The sequence below is a fragment of the Magnolia sinica genome, chromosome 17 (assembly GCF_029962835.1).
Source record: "Magnolia sinica isolate HGM2019 chromosome 17, MsV1, whole genome shotgun sequence".
Lineage (NCBI taxonomy): Eukaryota > Viridiplantae > Streptophyta > Magnoliopsida > Magnoliales > Magnoliaceae > Magnolia > Magnolia sinica.
This window is the reverse complement of record NC_080589.1, coordinates 57756451-57777086: the sequence shown is the minus strand read 5'-3', so window position 1 is coordinate 57777086 and position 20636 is coordinate 57756451. Positions and strand designations below refer to the sequence as shown.

Genomic DNA, 20636 nt, shown 5'->3' with positions numbered 1-20636 from the left:
GTCAAAGTTAATTTGTTTCCCAATGTGAATGTTCCTAATCTATTTATTTGATTAAGTGGGTCGTACACACATAAAAGAGCAATGATCCAGTGCTTTCATAGCATTATAAGTTATACTACTTCTAGTTGCAATCCTACGCCTAGTTCACTTAATTGACAATTGTACAAGTTCATAACACGTTTCATAGACTACCGTACAAAAAGTAACAGAGATCCAGATAAAACTAATTATATTTAATGAGGCCTTTTTGTTAATAGCTCTCCTTTGTCCAAGCCACGAATGGAATGTTTATGATTGCCAACAACAGTAATTCTTTCGAATCATAAGTAATCCATGACAATCTTTAAAAAAAGGTATATGAAATTGTTGATAGGACCCATTTTTGGTGTAAAATCTTGGCCATCCATTTTTAAAACCATTGATCAAATGGTTAAATTGGTTATATCAGTGGATGATTCATGGTAACCACGAAATATGCATTGGACGTTATGAACGGTCTAAAACGATGGATTGCTCTAAGTTTCAAACACAACTAGGAGCACTACAGACTTGTAGAGGGATGTAACCAACCGTCTACATATGCGAAATGCATGTGTTGCCTAACCAAGGATTTATAGCATAGAACACGTACATGCAAAGTAGAGTTAGGTCTAGTTGGGCTAAAATGACTTGACCACAAGCCCAGCCTAAAACTGCTCAGGCAATGTGTTTTCATGGACCAGCTAATAGGTCCGAGCCAAGTCCAACACTGGTCTACGATCTCTTGGCTAGGTGGGCTTCAAGGCCCATTGGCGCCCTTATTGATAATTGAGCTGCGCTCTATTGGGTCATACAACCCTAAAACCTACATTAGGTGACCCGACTAGAATTTAAATCAAGTTACAAAAGCCCAACTACAAATGAACCAACCCAAGTTAAAATCGCTTTTCTTAACTGGGTTCGTAGTAGAGTCTGGTCCAGTTGCAGGTAGGGCTGGGAATGGCTGGCCTGAGCCAGGCAATGCCAATATTTTGAAGAGGTCCAGTTCACCAGGCCCGATGGCCATTTCAAAGTGCGGGAGGGAGCAAGGCCAGGCCCAGCCCTAGACAGCCCTAGATGGGCTCGGTAGGTGGGCTCAACCCTACTCGTTTCCTTTCATTCGGAGACGGATTAGCTACTCCCCCTGCCATGGTACTCTGTGGGCCCCACCATGATGTATGTGTTTCATCCATGCCGTCCATCTATTTTTATAGATCATTTTATGGTATGAGACAAAAACTAAGGTATATACCAATCTCAAGTGGACCACATTACAGGAAAGAGTGTTGAATGAATTTTGACCATTAAAAACTTTTTAGGGGCCATAAAAGTTCTGGATCAAGCTCATCTTTGTTTTTTTGCCTTCATCTGGGTTTGTATGACTTAATCAACAGAATGTAATGGTGGATATCCAATCACTATTGTTTTCCTGTGGTCCACCTGAGATTTATATCCCTCTCATTTTTAGGACCTAAGCCCTAAAATGATCTATAAAAATGGATACGGAATGGATGAAACACATACATCTTGATGGGCCCACATAGCACCGACCAGGCCGGTGGCAGGGGGAGTAGCCAATCCGTTTCCCTTTCATTTTATTCCGAAAGGACGACAGTCTACGAGACCAGCAGGACGGGGATTAGGTGGTGTGCCCAACCACCCCCCGGGGGTGGTGTGGTGAGGTGTTGGGCGATGTGGGGCCCACTGTGATATATGTTTTTTAGATCTATGCCATCCATTCATTTTGCTAGCTCATTTTTGTATAAAACCTAAACAATGAAGCAGAACGAGGCTCATGTGGACCACGCCACAGGAAACAGTGGGATAATGACATCTACCGTTGAAGCCTTCCTAGGGCCCACCTAATGTTTATTTTCCATCCAGACTGTTGATAAGGCCACGCAGACCTAGTGAAGAAAAAACACAAATATCAGCTTCATCCAAAACTTTTGTGGGCCCAAGAAGTTTTTAACGGTGAGGGTTTAATCAAAGCTCTTTCCCATGGCGATGTCCACTTGAGCTTCAGATCAGCTTCAATTTTGAGTCATGTCCTAAAATGAGCTGGTAAAACGGATGAACCGCGTGGATATAAAACACATAAATCAATGTGGGCCCCACAGTGCCCAACACATCACAACACCACCCCGGGGGAAAGTGATCCGCGTCCCGCCTCTTCTGCCAAACGGAATCTTCGGAACAGTGGCTAACCCGCACTCTAGAGTGGGTCCCACCTCTTCAGCCAAAAGGAATCTTCGGTCCACAAGCCCAACTTGTCCGGATTATCTTTGCCCCCGTCGGTGGAGCGGGGAGAACTGGAATAGTGCAGATACCTCTCTCCACCTATATATCCACCGGACAAGTGGCTGGATAACATGCCAATCCGAACCGTCCATCTAGTCTCTCCTACCATTGATTTAAAATATTTCAAAACCACACAGATTAAGCGATCCTAGCCGTCCACTCAGTGTTCTTTCCCTATCTACGGAGACAAGTCTAGTAATGTATGGTGGATTTCATTTCTGACTAGTGGCGCCTATGGTTCAGTAATCCAGACTATTCTATTGCTTACCACTGTAGATGGTCCACGCCCCAAAATTGTAAAATTTTAATTGTGGCCTATAAACTAATAAACGGTCCAAAAGAGAAGTACCACAAGTAGAAAAAAGCTGTGGCTAAGAATCATACAGTCTGTCATACTGTCCTGAAGTGGTCCCATCCCAATGCAGCAGATCAATGGCAGGGATTACTAGACAATCGGTCCACATGGCACTCCACCGAAACTCTAGTTCTCTCCTGCTAGTGGGCCCCACCACATGCTGTGCGGCCCACAGCTCATTAAGCTGCACCAATCACATGTGGCCGCTGATCGGATGGACAAAACGATAGATGGACTCATCGTCTGCCGGAAATAGGTAACAGGATCACCACCACGGACGGACAGTGCAGAAGCGTGGTCTGGATTCCCTGTGGGGCCTACAGTGATGTATGTGTTCTATCCATGCCGTCCATCCCTTCTTCCATTTTTGGTATATCTCCCAGGAAGTTTTCAATGGTAGGCGTTGGATTCCTTTTTTTTTCTGTGATGTGGTCCACTTGAGCTTTGGATATGCTTCGATTTTGGATACATGACCTAAATTAAGATAGAAAAACGGATGGACGGTGTGGATAAAACACATACATCACGGTGGGCCCTTCCCTACACAAGCAGCGTCCCACCGCCACTCATAGCACACTCTAACATGCGCTGGTTGCATAAAATATTCACTCAGGCTTGGCGTGACACCTGATACGCCGTCACTCAGAAGGTATACACGTGGCATATATTAACTCACTAAAACCGACCAGATTGTTCGCTAAATCACAATCCAAAGATCAGATACGTTAAACAATCCTAACCACTGATTCTTGGACACTTACCTGCCGAAATAGGACCGTTGGATATTTTCCATTTTTAACGGTCCAATAAATGTCCAGCAATCGGGATAGCCAGATATTCGAGTAAGCTTTAACTTTTCGTGCATCACACATCTAGACAGATTGCCATATTTTGCATACTTAAATGCCACGTCAGCAATTTCGAATTAATTTTCGAGTGCGTACCTATAATCCATCATAGCCTGTCAAGTACCAAAGCTTTACTCAGCTTAAAATGCGGGACGCCAACGATCCGTAACTCTGTCTGCTATTCATGTGGCACCATCTTTTCATCCGTACACGTGCGGCCCGCCTGGTAAGCAGATCAACCTGAAAACGAGTGTACAAACAAAGCAGGGCCCACCCTGCAAGATGAACGGTTCAGATCCCGCAGAAGCACGTCTTGCTAGCAAAAGTGCGACGAGTATGTTTCAGATTTGGGGGAGCGGGTGCGGATCCAACGGTTCAGATTGTCCGCCAGTCGTTAACATTACATCCGACCAAAGCTCACGTTAGAACGAACCACGCAAAACGTGTCTATCTTGCGCTGGTATGCGTTGGGAAACGTTTTCTTTAAAAAGTCCCTATATCAGATAAACCGATTTCTAGCTCCCAACCGATGCGCTCTCTCTCGCTCTCACTCTCTCTCTTCAAGAAAAAGAAGGAATCCCCTCAAATCCCATTGCAGGTGCTGTTTCTGAAATCTCTTCTTTTATTGCTTTTCAGTCGCTATATTTTCTTTCATTTGCAAGAAAACCCATTTACAATCTCTCAACAAACTTCAAATCTATTGCTATAAAACCCATACATCATTTCTCATTTTAATATTTCTGAAATCTTGAGAGAAAATAAAAGATGCAAGAGTCAATACCATAGTCCTATTTTTTTAATCTTTTCACACAAAATCTCAGTTTCGATGGGTGATGGTGAGATACCCACTTGGCTAAAAGGGCTGCCGTTGGCGCCCGAATACCGGCCGACAGAGACCGAATTCGCTGATCCAATCGCCTACATATCGAGAATCGAGAAGGAAGCAAGCACCTTTGGGATCTGCAAGGTGGTCCCGCCGCTCCCCAAACCATCAAAGAAGTATGTGCTTTCGAACTTGAACAAGTCGCTGTCAAAATGCCCCGAATTGGGTTCCGACGCGGCCGACTGTTCGCCGTCCCAAGTGGGTTTGGGGGATAAGGGGAATGGCAATGAGGCGCGGGCCGTGTTCACGACACGACACCAAGAACTGGGTCATGGCATGAAAAGATTGAGAGGGCCCGTGCCGATTCAAAAGCAAGTTTGGCAAAGTGGGGAAGTGTATACATTGGATCAGTTCGAGTCTAAGTCGAGGGTTTTTGCTCGGAGTCATTTGGGTGGCATGAAGGATGTGTCACCATTGGTTATCGAGTCTTTGTTTTGGAAGGCAGCTACCGAGAAGCCTATATACATTGAGTATGCGAATGATGTGCCAGGGTCTGGTTTTGGTGAGCCAGAGGATCCGTTTCTGTATTTCCGTAGGCGGAAGCGGAGGAGGAGATTTGATCAAAAACATCAAGAAAGCATTAACCATGAGAAACACAAAGCGGGCCCCACCATGGGTGATGGTTCTATCAATAATGCACCATTGCCTAGCTCATCGAATTTGTCGTCTGAGGACGGATTGGGGCTTTTGAGGCAGAAGATTTTGAATTTGGGCTGCAGCGATAGGGAGGGTACAGCAGGTTGGAAGATCTCGAACAGCCCTTGGAACTTGCAAGTTATAGCACGATCCCGTGGGTCCCTTACCCGTTTCATGCCGGATGATATACCCGGTGTTACATCTCCGATGGTTTACATTGGTATGCTGTTCAGCTGGTTTGCTTGGCACGTTGAAGATCATGAGCTACACAGCTTGAATTTTCTCCACATGGGTGCTCCGAAGACTTGGTATGCCATCCCTGGGGACTATGCATTCACCTTGGAGGAAGTTATACGTGTGCAAGGTTATGGAGGACATCTCGACCGCTTAGGTAGAAAACATTCTATCTCAACACATAATTTGATCCGACTGTCTTTGTGCTGGTGTATTGTTCTATATGTCATTCTGGTATACTGTCATTGTGTGTTAGGTGCTCTCACTCTCTTGGGCGAGAAGACGAGCCTGCTATCTCCTGAGGCCGTCATTGCATCGGGGATTCCTTGTTGCAGGTGCTCCATACCCCCGAAGCAGCTAAGCTTCATCTTCTATTACTCTTTTTACATCTTTTGAATTTGCAAGCATAAAGGATCACATGATTCTATCAATTAAATAGTTTTAGTACTGTTTGTGCATACCCCAAATTGTGGGTGAAGTGGTCGCTGTCCTACATGAAATTTATAGGTATCGATTTCTCCATGTCTTTTTTCCAGCCTATTGACTTGCTTATCTTCCCTGTGGTACCTTGGTTTTTGTTCCAAGTCAGTAATGGGGAAAATCGATTCCTACCCTCCTTACCTGCCTTTCAATAGATTTGGGTCAAAATCAAGGCCCTGCACCTAAGAATGAGGGTAGTTCGGATTTTCTGTTATTTGAACTTTTACAATTTGAATTTCAATAGGTCTTGTTACTCTAGTATGATGCTTGCATTTTTTTTAGTTGTGTGCTTTTTACATTCACAAACAATAGTTTCCGTTTTCCTTCTCCAGGTTAGTACAGAATCCTGGCGAATTCGTTGTGACCTTTCCAAGGGCGTACCATGTAGGATTCAGCCACGGTAATTTTTTATGAATTGCTGTCTCCTAATCCGGTCTGATAAACTGTAGAATATTTGATGTTTGTCTGTGAATTGTAGCTGTATGATTTTTTATTTTTTTTCAAGCATGGTAATTTTTGTGCTTTTATGTTTAAGTGTAATCTTTATGCCGATGCACTGCAAATTTTCTAAAATATTTACAATAATTATTATGACTACTTGTTCCAGTGTAGTCTTGCAAGTTTGATATGTTGCTTCCTTTTAGGCATTGATGTTATCAAATTATCATTGCCTGATATTTTCAAAAGGGATACGAAAAAGTCAAAGAGAATCTCGCCATGGAAGGGTTGAATTGTCCTTTTTTTTTTTTTTTTTCTAATGTTGTGAAGGAAAAAGCCATTGGTGATGTAACAGAGGAGCATTCCTTCCCTCCAAGAGCCGTTTGACATCTATTCTCTACACGAACTGTATTTCTTAGACACTTCAAAATGGGTGCCATACGCTTCTGCAACACTTTTCCAACCTATTTGGTTACCGTCTCATAGAATCGTGTTTATTGGTCCGAGTTACGTATTCTGTATTTTTGTAGATTTTGATTTCTTCTCTTCAAATAAATCTTCATTGCACTCTATGTGTTAAGGAACTGAAGCTGGGTGTGGAAGCTTGGAACTGGCAATTCTCAAAATGCTAGGATTTTTTATTTTTATTTTTCCGAATGATAAAATGCTGGGAAGTTTGATGTGTATGAAGCAAGGGTACAGGGTTACTACAAATAAGATTAAATACCCGTAAGAGTCCTTTTGGTACCTGTCCTCTTACACAACTTCCATCATCTTTATCATCACCATCTAAGCCTTATCCCAATTAATTGGGTTTGGTCAGGGAAATCCAGTTCTCCCACACCACTCTATCAAGGACTATATACTTGGTTAAACCATAGGTCATCAAATCTTTTCTTATTACCTCCATCCACCGCTTTTTGGGCCTTCCCATTGCCCTTTAAGAGCCTTCAACTTGAGCCAACTCCTTCCTTATATCTGGCATGTCCTTGGTCTCCATTGCACATCGACAAACCATCTAAGTCTACTTTCCTTCGTCTTATTACCCATTGGTGCTACTGCTAAGTTCCCTTGAATGCATTTATTTTTCATTCTATCCTTCCTCATCTTACCACTTATCCATTTCATCATCGTCATTTTAGCTACACTCATCTATGAACTTGTTTTTTGACTTCTCAACATTCTATTCTACAAAGCATGGCTGGTTGTATAGCTCATCGTCATCATCATCTAAGCCATGTCCCAATTAATTGGGGCCGGCTAAATGAATCCTGTTCTACCATTCCACTCTATCAAGGGTACTGCTTTCAGTTAGATTATAGGTCATCAAATCTTTTCTTACTACCTCCATCTCCCTTTTGGGTCTTCCCCTTGCCTTTTAGAGCCTTCAACTACCAACTTACTCCTTTAAGCTGGTGTTGTTCTCGGTCTCCATTGCACATGACTCAACCATCAAGTCTAATTCCCCCATCTTAATACCTATTGCTGCTACTCCGATGTTTCCTATAATGCATTTATTTCTACTTTTGTTCTTCCTTGTCTTGCTACTCATCCGTCCCAACATCCTCATTTTAGCTACACTCATCTTATGAATATATTGTTCCTTGGTTAACCAACATTTTGTCCCATAAAGCATGGTTGGTCATATCTATCTTATAGTTTCCCTTTCAGTTCGAGTGGTACATGGTGATCACATAAAACTCCAAAGACACATCTCCATTTCTTCCACCTAGCTTGAATTCCATAGGCAACATCCTAAACATCCATGACTTTCATTATGAGTACAAACAATATTGCTGGTCTTATAGCTATCCTATAAAATCTCCTCTTAAGCAGACCCCACAAGGCGACATTTGAAAAGTTCTTGTTAACTAGTCTGTGAGGTCAGCATTAATAAGATGTTTGTCAGAAGTATTTAATTTTTTGACATTAAGAAAATGTAGAACATAAATGAAATGACTCCTTAAATACTGATTTCTGTTACCTTGTGCTGTTATGAATTTGAATCACATATTGTCTCGGATTAAAGATTCATGCACCATTTCAATTCTTTAAGGGGGCATTTGGCGCGGGGTATTAGATGGGATTAGGTGGGATAGAATTGCATTTGGTCCCGTGCAATTCCATCCAGCATTTGGAGAGGATGGAAAAGGTTAGGATTTGGTGGGATGGAATTGCATTTAGTCCCATGGAATTGCATTTGGTCACATACAGGATTTCCGTGGATTTTGAAATCCACTACACATGTGGGCCCCACATAGATGCATGTGTTTATCCATGCCGTCCATCCATATACACCATTTACACATGACATTCTGGTTATATTTCTGTACAAGTGAACAACATCCGTTGTGAATTTGGTCAGTAGATTACAATTCCATGGTCCACCAAACATGGTTTTGCTTAATCCGGTGTTTTCCAGTAGCAAAAACTTTATCACAAACATGGGATTGGATGGCTACAATACCATGGTATTTCCAGACATGCAATCATTGTGCAATAATGATGTTAATCTCATCTAATACAGTTAGATACCATTCAATTCCACCGACCAAACACGCCCTAAGCTTGATGCTTTTCTAGTACATGATTTTGAGAAAAGTTTTTGAGTTATGAGCTTTGTTTATTGGAATTGGCATGATGACGGCTTTAGCTGGGTTTTACTAATCAACTCCTAAATGATGATGATAAGCAAACAAAAGGCTGAAGGATTTTTTTTTTCCTTTTCATTTCTAAGTCGTAAAAATAATAAAAATAACATGTTAATGGAGATAATTTTATAAAATGTCAAATAAATGATGGAACTCAAAAGAAGTTGATTCAATTTTTTGTGGCTTAGCATATTTGCACTTCTTTTGTTATTTTACCTGTTTTCATAGAGTTTTACTCATAGTTTAAAAACACGGAAACTCGACTCAACTCCAAACCTAGTTGAATTGAATCAACTCAAAAAGTTGGGTGAGTTTTTGCAAAACTTGTACGAGTTTACTTGTGTTTTTCTCCATGTTATTAAATATTAAAAAATATAAATAATGTTAATAATGTGGAGTTGTGCCAAGTCGGGTTGAGTTCTCTTTATGTTTAGCTGAGTTTTTTATTTTTTTTCGTCGAGTCAGGATTTTCTCGAGCTTTGATCATGTCATGACCAGATTGAACTTTTCGCGAATCTGGGAGAAATCTGGTTGAGGTTAGTCTACTCAGGCAACTCCAGTGGAGTTTTTAAACTATGGTTTTACCCGAAGCAGCTTCTACATTAACACCCAGTGCTTAGGTAGTGCACAAGGTTCAATTTACTGTCTGAATGTGCCGTACCACTATATAAATTTATTGTGAAAAAATACCTGATAGAATATGATTCCTTCGAACATTATTGACCTTGCTATTATATAGTTCTGTTGAAAAGTACATGTTGACTATACATTACCATAAATGTGTTTGTATTGGAATATATTGATTATACATAGAAATGATGCTTCTTGTCCTCAATACAAATGATTTTATTGGGATACATTACCAATGCAACAGGACATTACGATATTCTGAACCCGCTCTTGCTCAGTTTTGCATAGGACCCTGATTTCTTTTTTACTTAATGAATGCCATTCTGCTATAGGAATCTGGTGTAGCCAATGTTCTATAGAACTGTCTTTCTTACCTCAGTTTATACGTTCCTGAATTCTCATGAGTCGCAACCTTCACTTTCTCAAAAACAGGATTTAACTGTGGGGAGGCTGCCAATTTTGCTACTCCGCAATGGCTCAAGGTTGCAAAAGAAGCCGCAGTGCGCAGGGCTGCAATGAATTTTCTACCAATGCTCTCCCATCAACAGCTATTATACATGCTGACGATGTCTTTCGTTTCAAGGTTAGCTGATAATCATAGTGATGGACACTTTAGCACACTGCCATCACACCATGCTTCTTTATTTTGGAGAAAGTGACATGCTAATTCATTCTTCAAATACATAAAGTATCTGCATGATATGATAAATAAGTGTAGATTAGTACTGTTTCTGTTTAATGTACCCTAAGGTGTGCTCTGTTATACTTTGTGGGCAGGTACTTGGATGCATGTGCATGTGTGGGTGTGTCCACATGTCTTTTTCCAGCACTATAGAACCCATCAGCTAAAACCAGTCTGGGTTTAGGAAAATTCAGACCTCGGATGACCCAGCTTTTCTTAGGTTATTCTGCCACCAGATATGCCATTTTGATTTAAGGAAAATCTGGCTGAAAGTCTGGTGGTTTGAAGGAAAAAGGAAGATATACCTGATTATATCTTCAGGTTCTAACTTGTATAGGCTATGGCTTTTTTTCAAAAAAAAAAAATCTTTTTTTGCTTTCCCTTTGTTTTGTTAGTTCCATGGATGGAATGACTGCCGGTACCCAGGGTGAGAGCCCATGGTCTATGATGCTTGTGGATGACTTGGTGTTGGTCGATGAGACTGGAGGTGGCCGATGCTAAATTGGGGGTTCGGAGGAATGCAATTTCAGTAGAGATAGTCATAAATTGCGAAACTTTAGGTAAAATTGATGCCTGGGAGATTCCTGTTTTCATTATCTTAGCTCAACCACTCAAAAGTGTGGAGAGTTCGAGGAGGATGTTTCCAATAAAATTTAAACTGTGGATGAATTGTAAATGTGCCTCTAGAATGCCATGTGATTGTTGCGCACCAATGAAACTTTAAGGGAAATTTCATAAGTCAGTTTATTCCACAAAAACTTATTCTGAATATATTCTAATTTGGAAGCCACTTTTGATGGGCATTTCAAAAGGGATGGAAGATGGGCGAGAGCATCTTTGATCAGTGTTACTGTTACCATACCACCTAATGAAAGCACTTTACATTCTTACGTACTATTAAATTTAATTTTTTTTCCTACGCCTTTCAATAATTGAATTCCATACCTCAATCCCAGGTCTCCCTGCATAGAGATCAATTCCTAGATTAATCAGCAAAGAAGCAATACTACAATCTTGGTTGCAGGATCCTTCTAACTACATAGTAGGTACCCCTCCTGCTTCGAATTGTGCTTTGGATTCACTCTATTGCTCCCACTTCTTAGCTATCTATATTTTATAACATTTTGAAACATACACCTTCCCTCTCCCACAAGAATCTCTTGCCGCTTTGATTAGTGCTTCATTCAACTATAACGAGCAATTTCGCTGATTTAATTACTATCAAGATTCAAACTAGTGTTACAGCTTTGAAAAGATTAATCCTTATGCCCGACACTATCTCATAGCATTGGAGAATGTCCCTATTAGAGTTGTACATGAGTCGAGTTAGCTCGGTCAACTTGCTTGACTCGACTTGCCTCCGCTTGAAATTGGATTTGGACCGAGTCGAGCTGGTTTTTGGAGCTCGAAATTTCTTGCCTGAGCTCGACTCAGCTCAGCTTGAACCCCGACTTGAATTGAATCGGCTCGGTGTGATGCAGGACATGAAATTCAAATATAAAGTGCAAGATTTTCAAGATTTAGATCACGTTAGTTCAGAAACAATTACACAAAATTCCATGTCCCACACAAAAGTTCAAGCATTCAATCAAGAGGAATCTATGCAGGCCCAGGCCCAGGCCCACACAAGCTAGGGTTGGATCAATCAAAATTATACATCAAACAATAATCAAAGGAGGGTAAATTCATCCACACATGCATAGAAATAATTTCCTAATCCAAGGGGTTCATATATTTCAATTTGGGGAACCCTATGGTTGAAGAAAGGGCATAAAATTGGGGATTTGAGTAATTTAGGGTTAGGTTTAGGGATTTGGGGTGAAAGAGAAGAGAGAGACGAACCAGAGAAGTATCATACTTGTGGACAGCGGTGAAGGCCCAGACCCACGTGCGCTAGAGGTGTCTCACACGTGTGTGGGGCCTACAAATTGAAAAACGGCCAGCTTGGCCCTGGTCGGCCAGGGGTGGGCCACAAAACGTCCAAATTTCAGCCTGATCCGATGCATGGTCTGTGCGTGGTGCTCCGCCGAAGTTTCAGCCCTCCTGCAGGGACAGATTCTGAAAATTTGGTGTAGAGAGAAAAACGGCTACAATAGAGGATGGATCTGAAGCGTAGATGATTGTAGGAGGAAAAATATGGATGGTAAAAGGTGGGGGCGAATCGGGATAGATGTGGCTTCGCACCGTAGTAGTCAGCCCTTCGAGGAAGGGAGGGTTTCACACTCAATTGGATTTCCACAACTCAGAAACTCAAAGGAGTAAAAAAAACGCAGAAATTTTTATTAATCTTCAATGAGAAAAAAAAGACTACAAGGGGTGCCTATTTATAATAAAATCCTATACCCCAAAACTCGCGCCATGTGTGCAACCTATTACTTGAAGACGAAGTAATAAAAAATAACAACTAATCAAAGCAATCTAAATCGTCCATGATATTCATAATAATAATAATAAGCAAAACTCAAAGTACTAGATTAATTAGATTAGTGACCACGATCATGAGAACCCATGGTGGGATTTACATGATTATCGGGTTCACTCCAACGAATCAAAACGCAGTCCTCTAAGTAGGAGGCCTTCCCTAGACGTCGTCATCGATCCAGATTGATGGTAGGGCCCTCCTCTTCCTTGCGTACTTGCGTAGAAGGGGGGGTGCGTGTGCGCATGATGTCCCCATTACGGTGATTGGGTCATTTTGATCTTGATCCTGCTCGGGGGGGTTGGGGCTTGATGTTCCTATCATGGTGACTCGGTCATTTTGATCTTGATCCTGCTCACCGAGTGTTTGATGAAATGGCTCAATGAAGTGTTGTTTCTTGGACTACCCTAATATCAGAGTATTCTTGAAATGGTATTCAAGGAAGATTAAAGAAACAAATCCTCACAAAAGAAAACTTTACATTCTAGGACTTCCCTCTTTTTTAATCTTGATGTTGCTCGCCGAGTGTTTGATGAAATGCCTGCAAAGTACTCTCACTGATTTGCATTTGAAGTGTGGGAGCTTGAAAATGAAATCTATGTGTTTAAGAAAATGTCACATAGGCTCGAACATGGCTCAAGTTGCCTTGAGCTTCTGATTGAACCGAGCTGAGTTGGGCAGTCAAGCTCGAGGACCGAATTGAGCTGAGTTCGAGCTGGGGTTGGTTGCTGGCCAAGCCGAGCTGTGCCAAGCTTGACTCAGTTCAACTCGTGTACAACTCTAGTCTCTATAGGTACGAGCTTCTGCAGAGCCTTTTCCACAAAGCAGAGTATCGTCAATGTACAGACATGAGTGACACTCTACCTTTCACTGCTGATCTCCATCCTACTAATTGAACTAGTTTTAGATGCTTAGAGACTCGACATTAGTTGTAAAGAGAAAAGGACACATAAGCTCACCTTGTCAAATCCCATTGCTGATTTTATAAAATCTCATAGGGGTCCCATTGATTAGAGTAGAGAACCACAACAATGAAATGCACACTTTAATCCATTTTTGTCATCTTTCACTGAAATTCATCCTCTTAGACAAATAATTGAGAAAATTCCACTTGACACAATCATATGCCTTTCCATATCAGCTTTGAGGAGAAAACATTTGTATCCCTTCTTGCGGTACTCACCCACCATCTCATGAGCCATAAAAGGTCAGTCTAGTGCCATTATTCCAATTTCTAGCTATGAATCACTTTAAGAAAAAGAAATTACACTACTGAGGATCTTCCGAGTTCTGGCTACTAGAACTCTTACAAATATTTCATACATGCTGCCCACCAGATCGACCACTTTAGAATCAGTTATCTCCTCTGCCCCTCCTTGGGGCCTGCATGTTTTCCAATTTACCACGTAAATAGTGTGTAAATAGGTAATAATAATTATTTAGCTTCGTATTTATAGTCGGTAGTAGCCTTTTGATGTAGACGTGACGGTGACAGGAAGCATGTTTGGAAAGCTTCTACCTTTGAGAGGAGGAAATGAGACTTTTTCCCACCAAAATTTGTGGGGCCCACTGTTATGTATTTGTTTGATTCACATTGTCCATCCATTTTTTCCCACTCCTTTTTTAGGGCATGAGCCCAAAAATGAGGCAGTTCCAAAGCTCAAGTGGGCCAAACCACTGGAAACAATGGGAATTGAATGCTTACCGTTCAATTCTTCTTTAGGGCCACAAAAGTTTTGGATCAAGCTGATATTTGTGTTTTCCCTTCATCCATATTTGTGGGACGTTATGAACAGGTTGGATGACAAGTACAGATCCCTATGGGCCCTACGCTCATTTTAACTTTCAATGATGGCCATTCAATTCACCCTGTTTCTTGTGGTGCAGTCCACTTGAGCTTTGTATTTTCCTCATTTTTTGGCTCATGCCCTAAATTTAGCATGTACAACAAATGGATGGTGTGGATTAGACACATGCATAACAGTGGGCCCCACAAGGTCCACAGCCACAATTTCAATTGGATTTCAAAGTTTTTATGCCACAATTTTCGAGGAAAAATTATAGTGTAAATCCTTCTTTTTCAAATGAGTGTAAGGAGTAATAATTAGCCATTTACACTCCATTTACCATGTAAATTGAAAAACAAACGGGCCCTTAGAGTTAGTGAAATAAAAGACACCCCCCCTCTCTCTGCTGATGATTCCTCTCTCATAGAACTCAAATATTGGCACTATTGTCTCCCTAGATACTCCCAACACTTATGGTGAAAAGGAGATTGGAAAACCGTCAGGCCCCATGCAGATGATCCTCATTTATCGGTGCACAGTGGTTGTTCCTTCTAAAGGCATTAGCGATCTTATAAAAGTACCATGTGTTTTGTATCTCATTCTTTAATCCTTTTTTCCTAGGATTTTTTATGACAACTTTTCACAGAACTTCCCCCTAATGCATCCGTGAGCTCTTCCTTCCCTGAAGCAGCTTCTAGAGAAATAAGGTTGTCCTCTTCCTCGTCTCTATAAATTCCTGCTATTTCCATCTTCAGATTCTCTTGATGGAATTCAGATCTCCAAAAGAATCTTTATTTGAGTCTTTCAACATGACCTTAAGAAGCTTATGTTTTATGCAAAATTTCTTACCAGTTCTACCTTCATCCATGTATGAAGACTACTACTTATGGACTAAGGAGGGGAAATTAGGGGTGCCCTAGCCACATATTTTTGAAGCAGAACGGCCTCAGACCCCATGACTTCATATTAGATGATTGGCTGATAGTCTTGTGGTCTAAAGACTGGCTTTGGCGGAACTTTCTTATTTTGGAAAAAGCATCCCCCAAATTGCAGAAATTAGGAACCTGTGTAGCTTGCTCATAGCTGATCATCTTGATTATTTGACCGTGTGAATTTTGTTCCTTGAGGAGGAACGTTAGTAGGTCTTAATTTCTTCACAAAATCATTGAAGCACCTGGTACTAGAAGACACACATTTGCCGCCCCACTTTTCATGGGTAAACCCAATAACATTGGGACATTCTGTTGCTTTGGAATAGCATCTAATTCCTCCTAAAACGTCAGCATTTGGTTGGGGTCGTTGGGATTGAATGCTGATGATAGATTCCATAGGAGCCCCCCTAGTTGCTGCCACCTGAATAGAATGAACTGGGATGAATTCCCAACAATCCTGTCGAGCTTCGATATGGAATTTACATTCCTGGAAACCAGAATCCCACGAATCTGCTGATTATGTTAATACAGTCCTAGTCACATTGTGAATTAGCCCATATCAAGGTATTCTGTATTCTGTATCAGTAATGGTGACTGCAACGATCACTATAGTTACCGATACAGGCGCGTAATGACCATTACGACCGTCGTAATGGTTGGAAAAAAATGGCCTAAAAAACTTCTGGAAAAATATTTTAAAAATCCAGAATAATGTAAATATTCCAAGGATGTATTTAATTTTTTGTTTTGAACATGTTTACGGTAGCCTAATGGTCCACTTCTTGGTGAGAGTATATCTGGTTGTTTGCTGAATTCATGGGCATGGTTATGTATCTTTAATATTTGCACATCACAATCAAGCATTAGAACTAGATATCATGAAAGAAAAGCATAAATACCATTTTTTTTCAATTTTGTCAAAAAAAGTTCTCAGAGAATCTATTCACCTAAATCACTCCAATCTATGGTTTAATCCTAAAGACTATAGTAAGACTAAAAGTGGTCAAAATCTGCTTTAAAATAATCTAGAAAAGTTTTTAGAATAAGAAAAATGAGGAGAAAGATGGATTTAAATAGAAAAAAAAAAAAAGTTGTTGTTTTTCAACTATTATGGGGATAACGGCCATAATGTCCCGTAACGGCTGATACGGTCCAAAAAAATAAAAATAAAAATCAACTGACCCTTTTCATCCCTGTATCGTGTAACGGTCATGGCCGTTACTTATACGTATCGGCCTTTACGACTGTATCATAAGGGATATTAAACACTTGGCCTAGATAGAGTTAACATTAGAGTTGTTGAAGGAATCCTTCTTTCTCTTGCAACATCGAAACATCACATTTGCAACTTCACACCAGATCCTTGTTAGCCAAACGCTTTTCTTGACTACCCATTCCTCTGCCATTCTAGGAGATCAGAATCATTTTAAAACAATTGTAAGATTATTCTCTTCCCCGTCAATATCAATGCCACCCAAGGTGTTCTATAACGGTAATGGTGGCCGTAACGACCACCACCGTTACCTTTACGATACGGGGCATAACGGCTATTGCGGCCATTACGGTCTCTTTTTTTTAATTTTTTATTTACTGAAAAAAAACCCCCGAAAAACCTATATTTGCCCCGTAATGTTAATTAAAAAGTATGAAAAACCTGTATATGTTCCGTGATAGACCATTATAGGGCTATTATGGCCTTTATAGGTGATGTAATGTGCTGTTAATAGCAATTACAGGTCATTTTTTTTTTCCATAACGGCTGTTACGACCCCGTACGTGTAACGGTTGCCACTGTTACCTTTACGTAACGGCCTTTACGGCACACCATGATGCCACCCCCTTCGATTATCATAGTTAACATTCAAGATCAGATTCTAGAACTTCATTGGACCCTTGCTCTTCTTAAAGACTTGCCATTGCTTGATCTTACCGTCTTCTCATTAGCCGCAATGCGTTTAACGATGGTTATGAAATTGTTTCTCCCTTTTCATCATTGACACTTGTCATCTTGGTGACCTTGAGATAATCATAATCACTGTCGCAACTGATGTTAAAGCCAACTCAGCCTCAATGTCATTCACCCACTATGGACATTCATACTCTCATGAAACATTAGCATTGCCAGAAGAGTTTGTATCTGGCATTTCTTTTCCTGAACAGACCGCCCCATTTCTTCCCACCTCCTTTGCTTTGTTACTAATTGTTTTTTTTTTTTTTTTTTTGATAAGGTAACAATAACAAGGATTGAACCCCAAATCACTCACCCACACTATACTGTCTATACCAACTCTTCTACTAATGTGTGTGCCTGCTTCAATATTTACTCGTTCAACAGGATCCTGAATACTAGAATGACCTCCAGTCTTAGACATTTTTTGGAGGAACAACCATTAGTATTACTAGAGTTGTACACGAGCCAAACCAAGTCGAGCTTGGCATAGCTTGGCCCGACTCGACCAACAGGCAACCTCGGCTCGAATCGGATTGGCTCAGTCTTCGAGCCTGACTGGCCAGTTCGGCTTGGTTTGGTTATCAGCTTGGGCCAACTCAAGCCGAGTTCAAGCCTATGTGACATTTTCTCAAACACATAGATTGCATTTTCAATCTTCCACACTTCAAGTGCAAATTAGTAAGATCGCTTTGTAGGTATTGCATCAAACACTTAGCAAGTAGCATCAAGATCAAGATATGGGGGTAGTCCTACAATGTAAAATTTCTTTTTTGGGGGAAATCATTTCTTCAATATTCCCTCAAATACCCATTTCAAGAATACCCTGATACGAGGGTAGTCCAAGAAACAACATTTCGTTGAGGCATTTCATCAAACACTCGATGATCAGCATCAAGATCAAAATGACCAAGTCATCGAGCTGATTATCCGAGTCAAGTCAGGGTTCAAGTCGATTTGAGCTCGGGCAAGCTCGAAATTTTTTTGAGCTTTAAAAACCAACTCAACTCGATCCGAATCCGATTTTGAGTCAAGCTAGCTGACTGAGCTAACTCAACTTGTAGAATTGTGAATCTAGACCTGCCATGAGAGCCAATGAGTTCGCTTATTGGTTTTGGCAGTGTAGCTTCCCACCTGGTATTTTTTGATGAAATTTTCCCCAAAATAGTTCTGCCATATTTACCAACAAGCAACCCTGAGGATTTGATGGGCTTTTGGCTTCTATCTACTCAAAACTAGCCCTTATAGAAGGCTCTCTAGAACTAGCTAAGGTATTAGTGTGCTAAGAATAAAAACTGCCCATTGGAATTGGAAAAACACTAGCGGAAGGGGTAAAATAAGGGTATGGTGTTATCTTTTCAGCACCAAAAAAAGGATGTCCACTGAAGACTCAGCTGACTTCACAACCACCAAAGATCTAGTTTTAGACGCCACATGACCATCTAAGTCACAGATGGCGACAACTGTCCTATTATCACCAGTGAATTCAAAATAATAGAAATCCGTGGGTCTCTCTTCTCGCCATGCCCTCATGATGTAACCCATGCCCACATGCTACCTCACCACCGCCAACCACGCTAACATATAGGAGACCATACCCTATTCCTGCACCATGTTGACCAACCATTGATCCATGTGTACCGCCCGAAAATCCAATCAGATCGTGCTCTCTGTCCTCAAGTTTGCAGCAATGAGATTGTCCACAGCTGTCATCCAGGACCCTATTGTCCACACCTTGAACTGCAGAAACTGGAACAAAAACCACTGGATCTTTTAGAACACTCCGAGGACGCAGACTATCCGGTCAGATCAACCAGTTGTCTTGATGGATGCAAAAATAGGAAGGACAGACCTCCCACCTCTAGCTAGATTGCTTGCCTGATTGTGGCATCAATGTTCAACATAATATTGGGGGTGGCTAACAGTGATGTGTGAACTGACAGTGGGGTGTACTGACAAGCTTAAAAAAAAAAAAAAAACGTTCAACATAATATTCACCTTTGTGAGGTGCAAGAACCACCTCTCTGATGACGTATTGTCAATGTCCGAAACTTTGCCTCATCATGATTTAATTTGATGATCAATGCCTTTGTCCAAGCATGAGTGGGAATGCCAAACAGGCAATCCCAAATACCTCTATTGGCCACATCAGATAGGACGCAAGTCACTATCTTAGAAATGGACAAAATGGGTTGGGAGATAACATTCTCTACAAAAGCCACCACCTATTGAGTGTTTTAAATAGCTACGCTACGTAGCAGGTAGCTTACGCTACAAAACATAGCTTAGCCTTAACGCTACGTAGCTCATGAAAATAGCTTAAGTTACGTGTAGCCTACGCTACATGATAATTTGCATACACTACACTCAACATAGACTATACGCTATACGCTATGTAACTTACATTACAAGTTATTTTTCTCTATGACATTAAAATCAATTAATGTTTTCAATGATCTGTTACTTTTTCCTATTTTCAATAAAAACTAGATAATCTTTTCGATGCTTTTAGTAAAATAGCATTAGTAACAATATTAAATCAATTTTGTTGCTCTTCTTTACCTTAATCATTGTCCTTATCTATTACTTTAGGTTGAATTTGGTTGCACCAAGTATCATGTAATTTTGTTAAATTTCATTATTAATCAGTATAATCTAGTGTAGAATATCATGAAATTGGTGAAATCAAGTGCAATCTTGAATAATAATCTAGTAGTGTGTATGTAGCTTACGCCTCACGCTTTAGAGGGGTGAGCACTACACTATACACTATTCGCTATTTAAAACAATGTTGCTGCCTAGAATGGAATGAGATCGGAAAGCTAATTGGAGCTAACCAAGCAATGAATACTGACGACGTTCTGATTGGAGATAACCACTTCGCATGGCCGAGCTATTAAATACATAAATCATTGTAGCTTGTTGTCGCCACAATGCAATATGCCGGTTACTCGGACCATTATCAAGTATCAACAATGGAGTTGTGAACTTGCACAGGAGACTTCCATGAAACATTGAAACTTCCAAAGGCATCACAATAGGATCTGCTGCGTGTTGGATTAGCAGACCTATAGCATTTGATCCCCTACCTTTCTTTACCACAGAATGCTGACCTAGAGGGATACAACCAAAGTATTCCATAATGGTAACGGTGGCCGTAATGGCCACCACCGTTACCTTTGCGATGCGGGTCATAACAACTGTTACGACCCCCATAATAGCCGCTGTTATGACCCCCATAACAGCCGCTATTGTCTTTCTTTTTCTTTTTCTTTTTTCTTTTTTCTTTTTTTGAAAGTAAGGACATGATCTCCTCTCTTTTTTCTTTTTTTATTTGTTCATTTCAAAAAAATCCAAAAAACCGATACCTACCCCGTAACTTTGAAACAAAAAG

General features: G+C 40.8%; 1 protein-coding gene across 2 annotated transcripts in view; it reads left to right on the top strand.

Annotated features, from left to right (window-relative positions):
- Positions 1-3967: 3967 nt before the first annotated feature.
- Positions 3968-20636, top strand: part of LOC131231265 (lysine-specific demethylase ELF6) — a 35980-nt gene continuing 19311 nt past the window's right edge. The window contains exons 1-5 of one of the 2 annotated variants that reach the window (XM_058227404.1): positions 3968-4120; positions 4344-5432; positions 5532-5610; positions 6088-6155; positions 9907-10057. In XM_058227404.1, the coding sequence (XP_058083387.1) occupies positions 4349-5432; positions 5532-5610; positions 6088-6155; positions 9907-10057 (1382 nt within the window). In that variant the 5' untranslated portion in view covers positions 3968-4120; positions 4344-4348. Of the gene's footprint in view, positions 5433-5531; positions 5611-6087; positions 6156-9906; positions 10058-20636 lie in introns of both variants that reach the window. The other variant, XM_058227405.1, reaches the window with a different exon arrangement.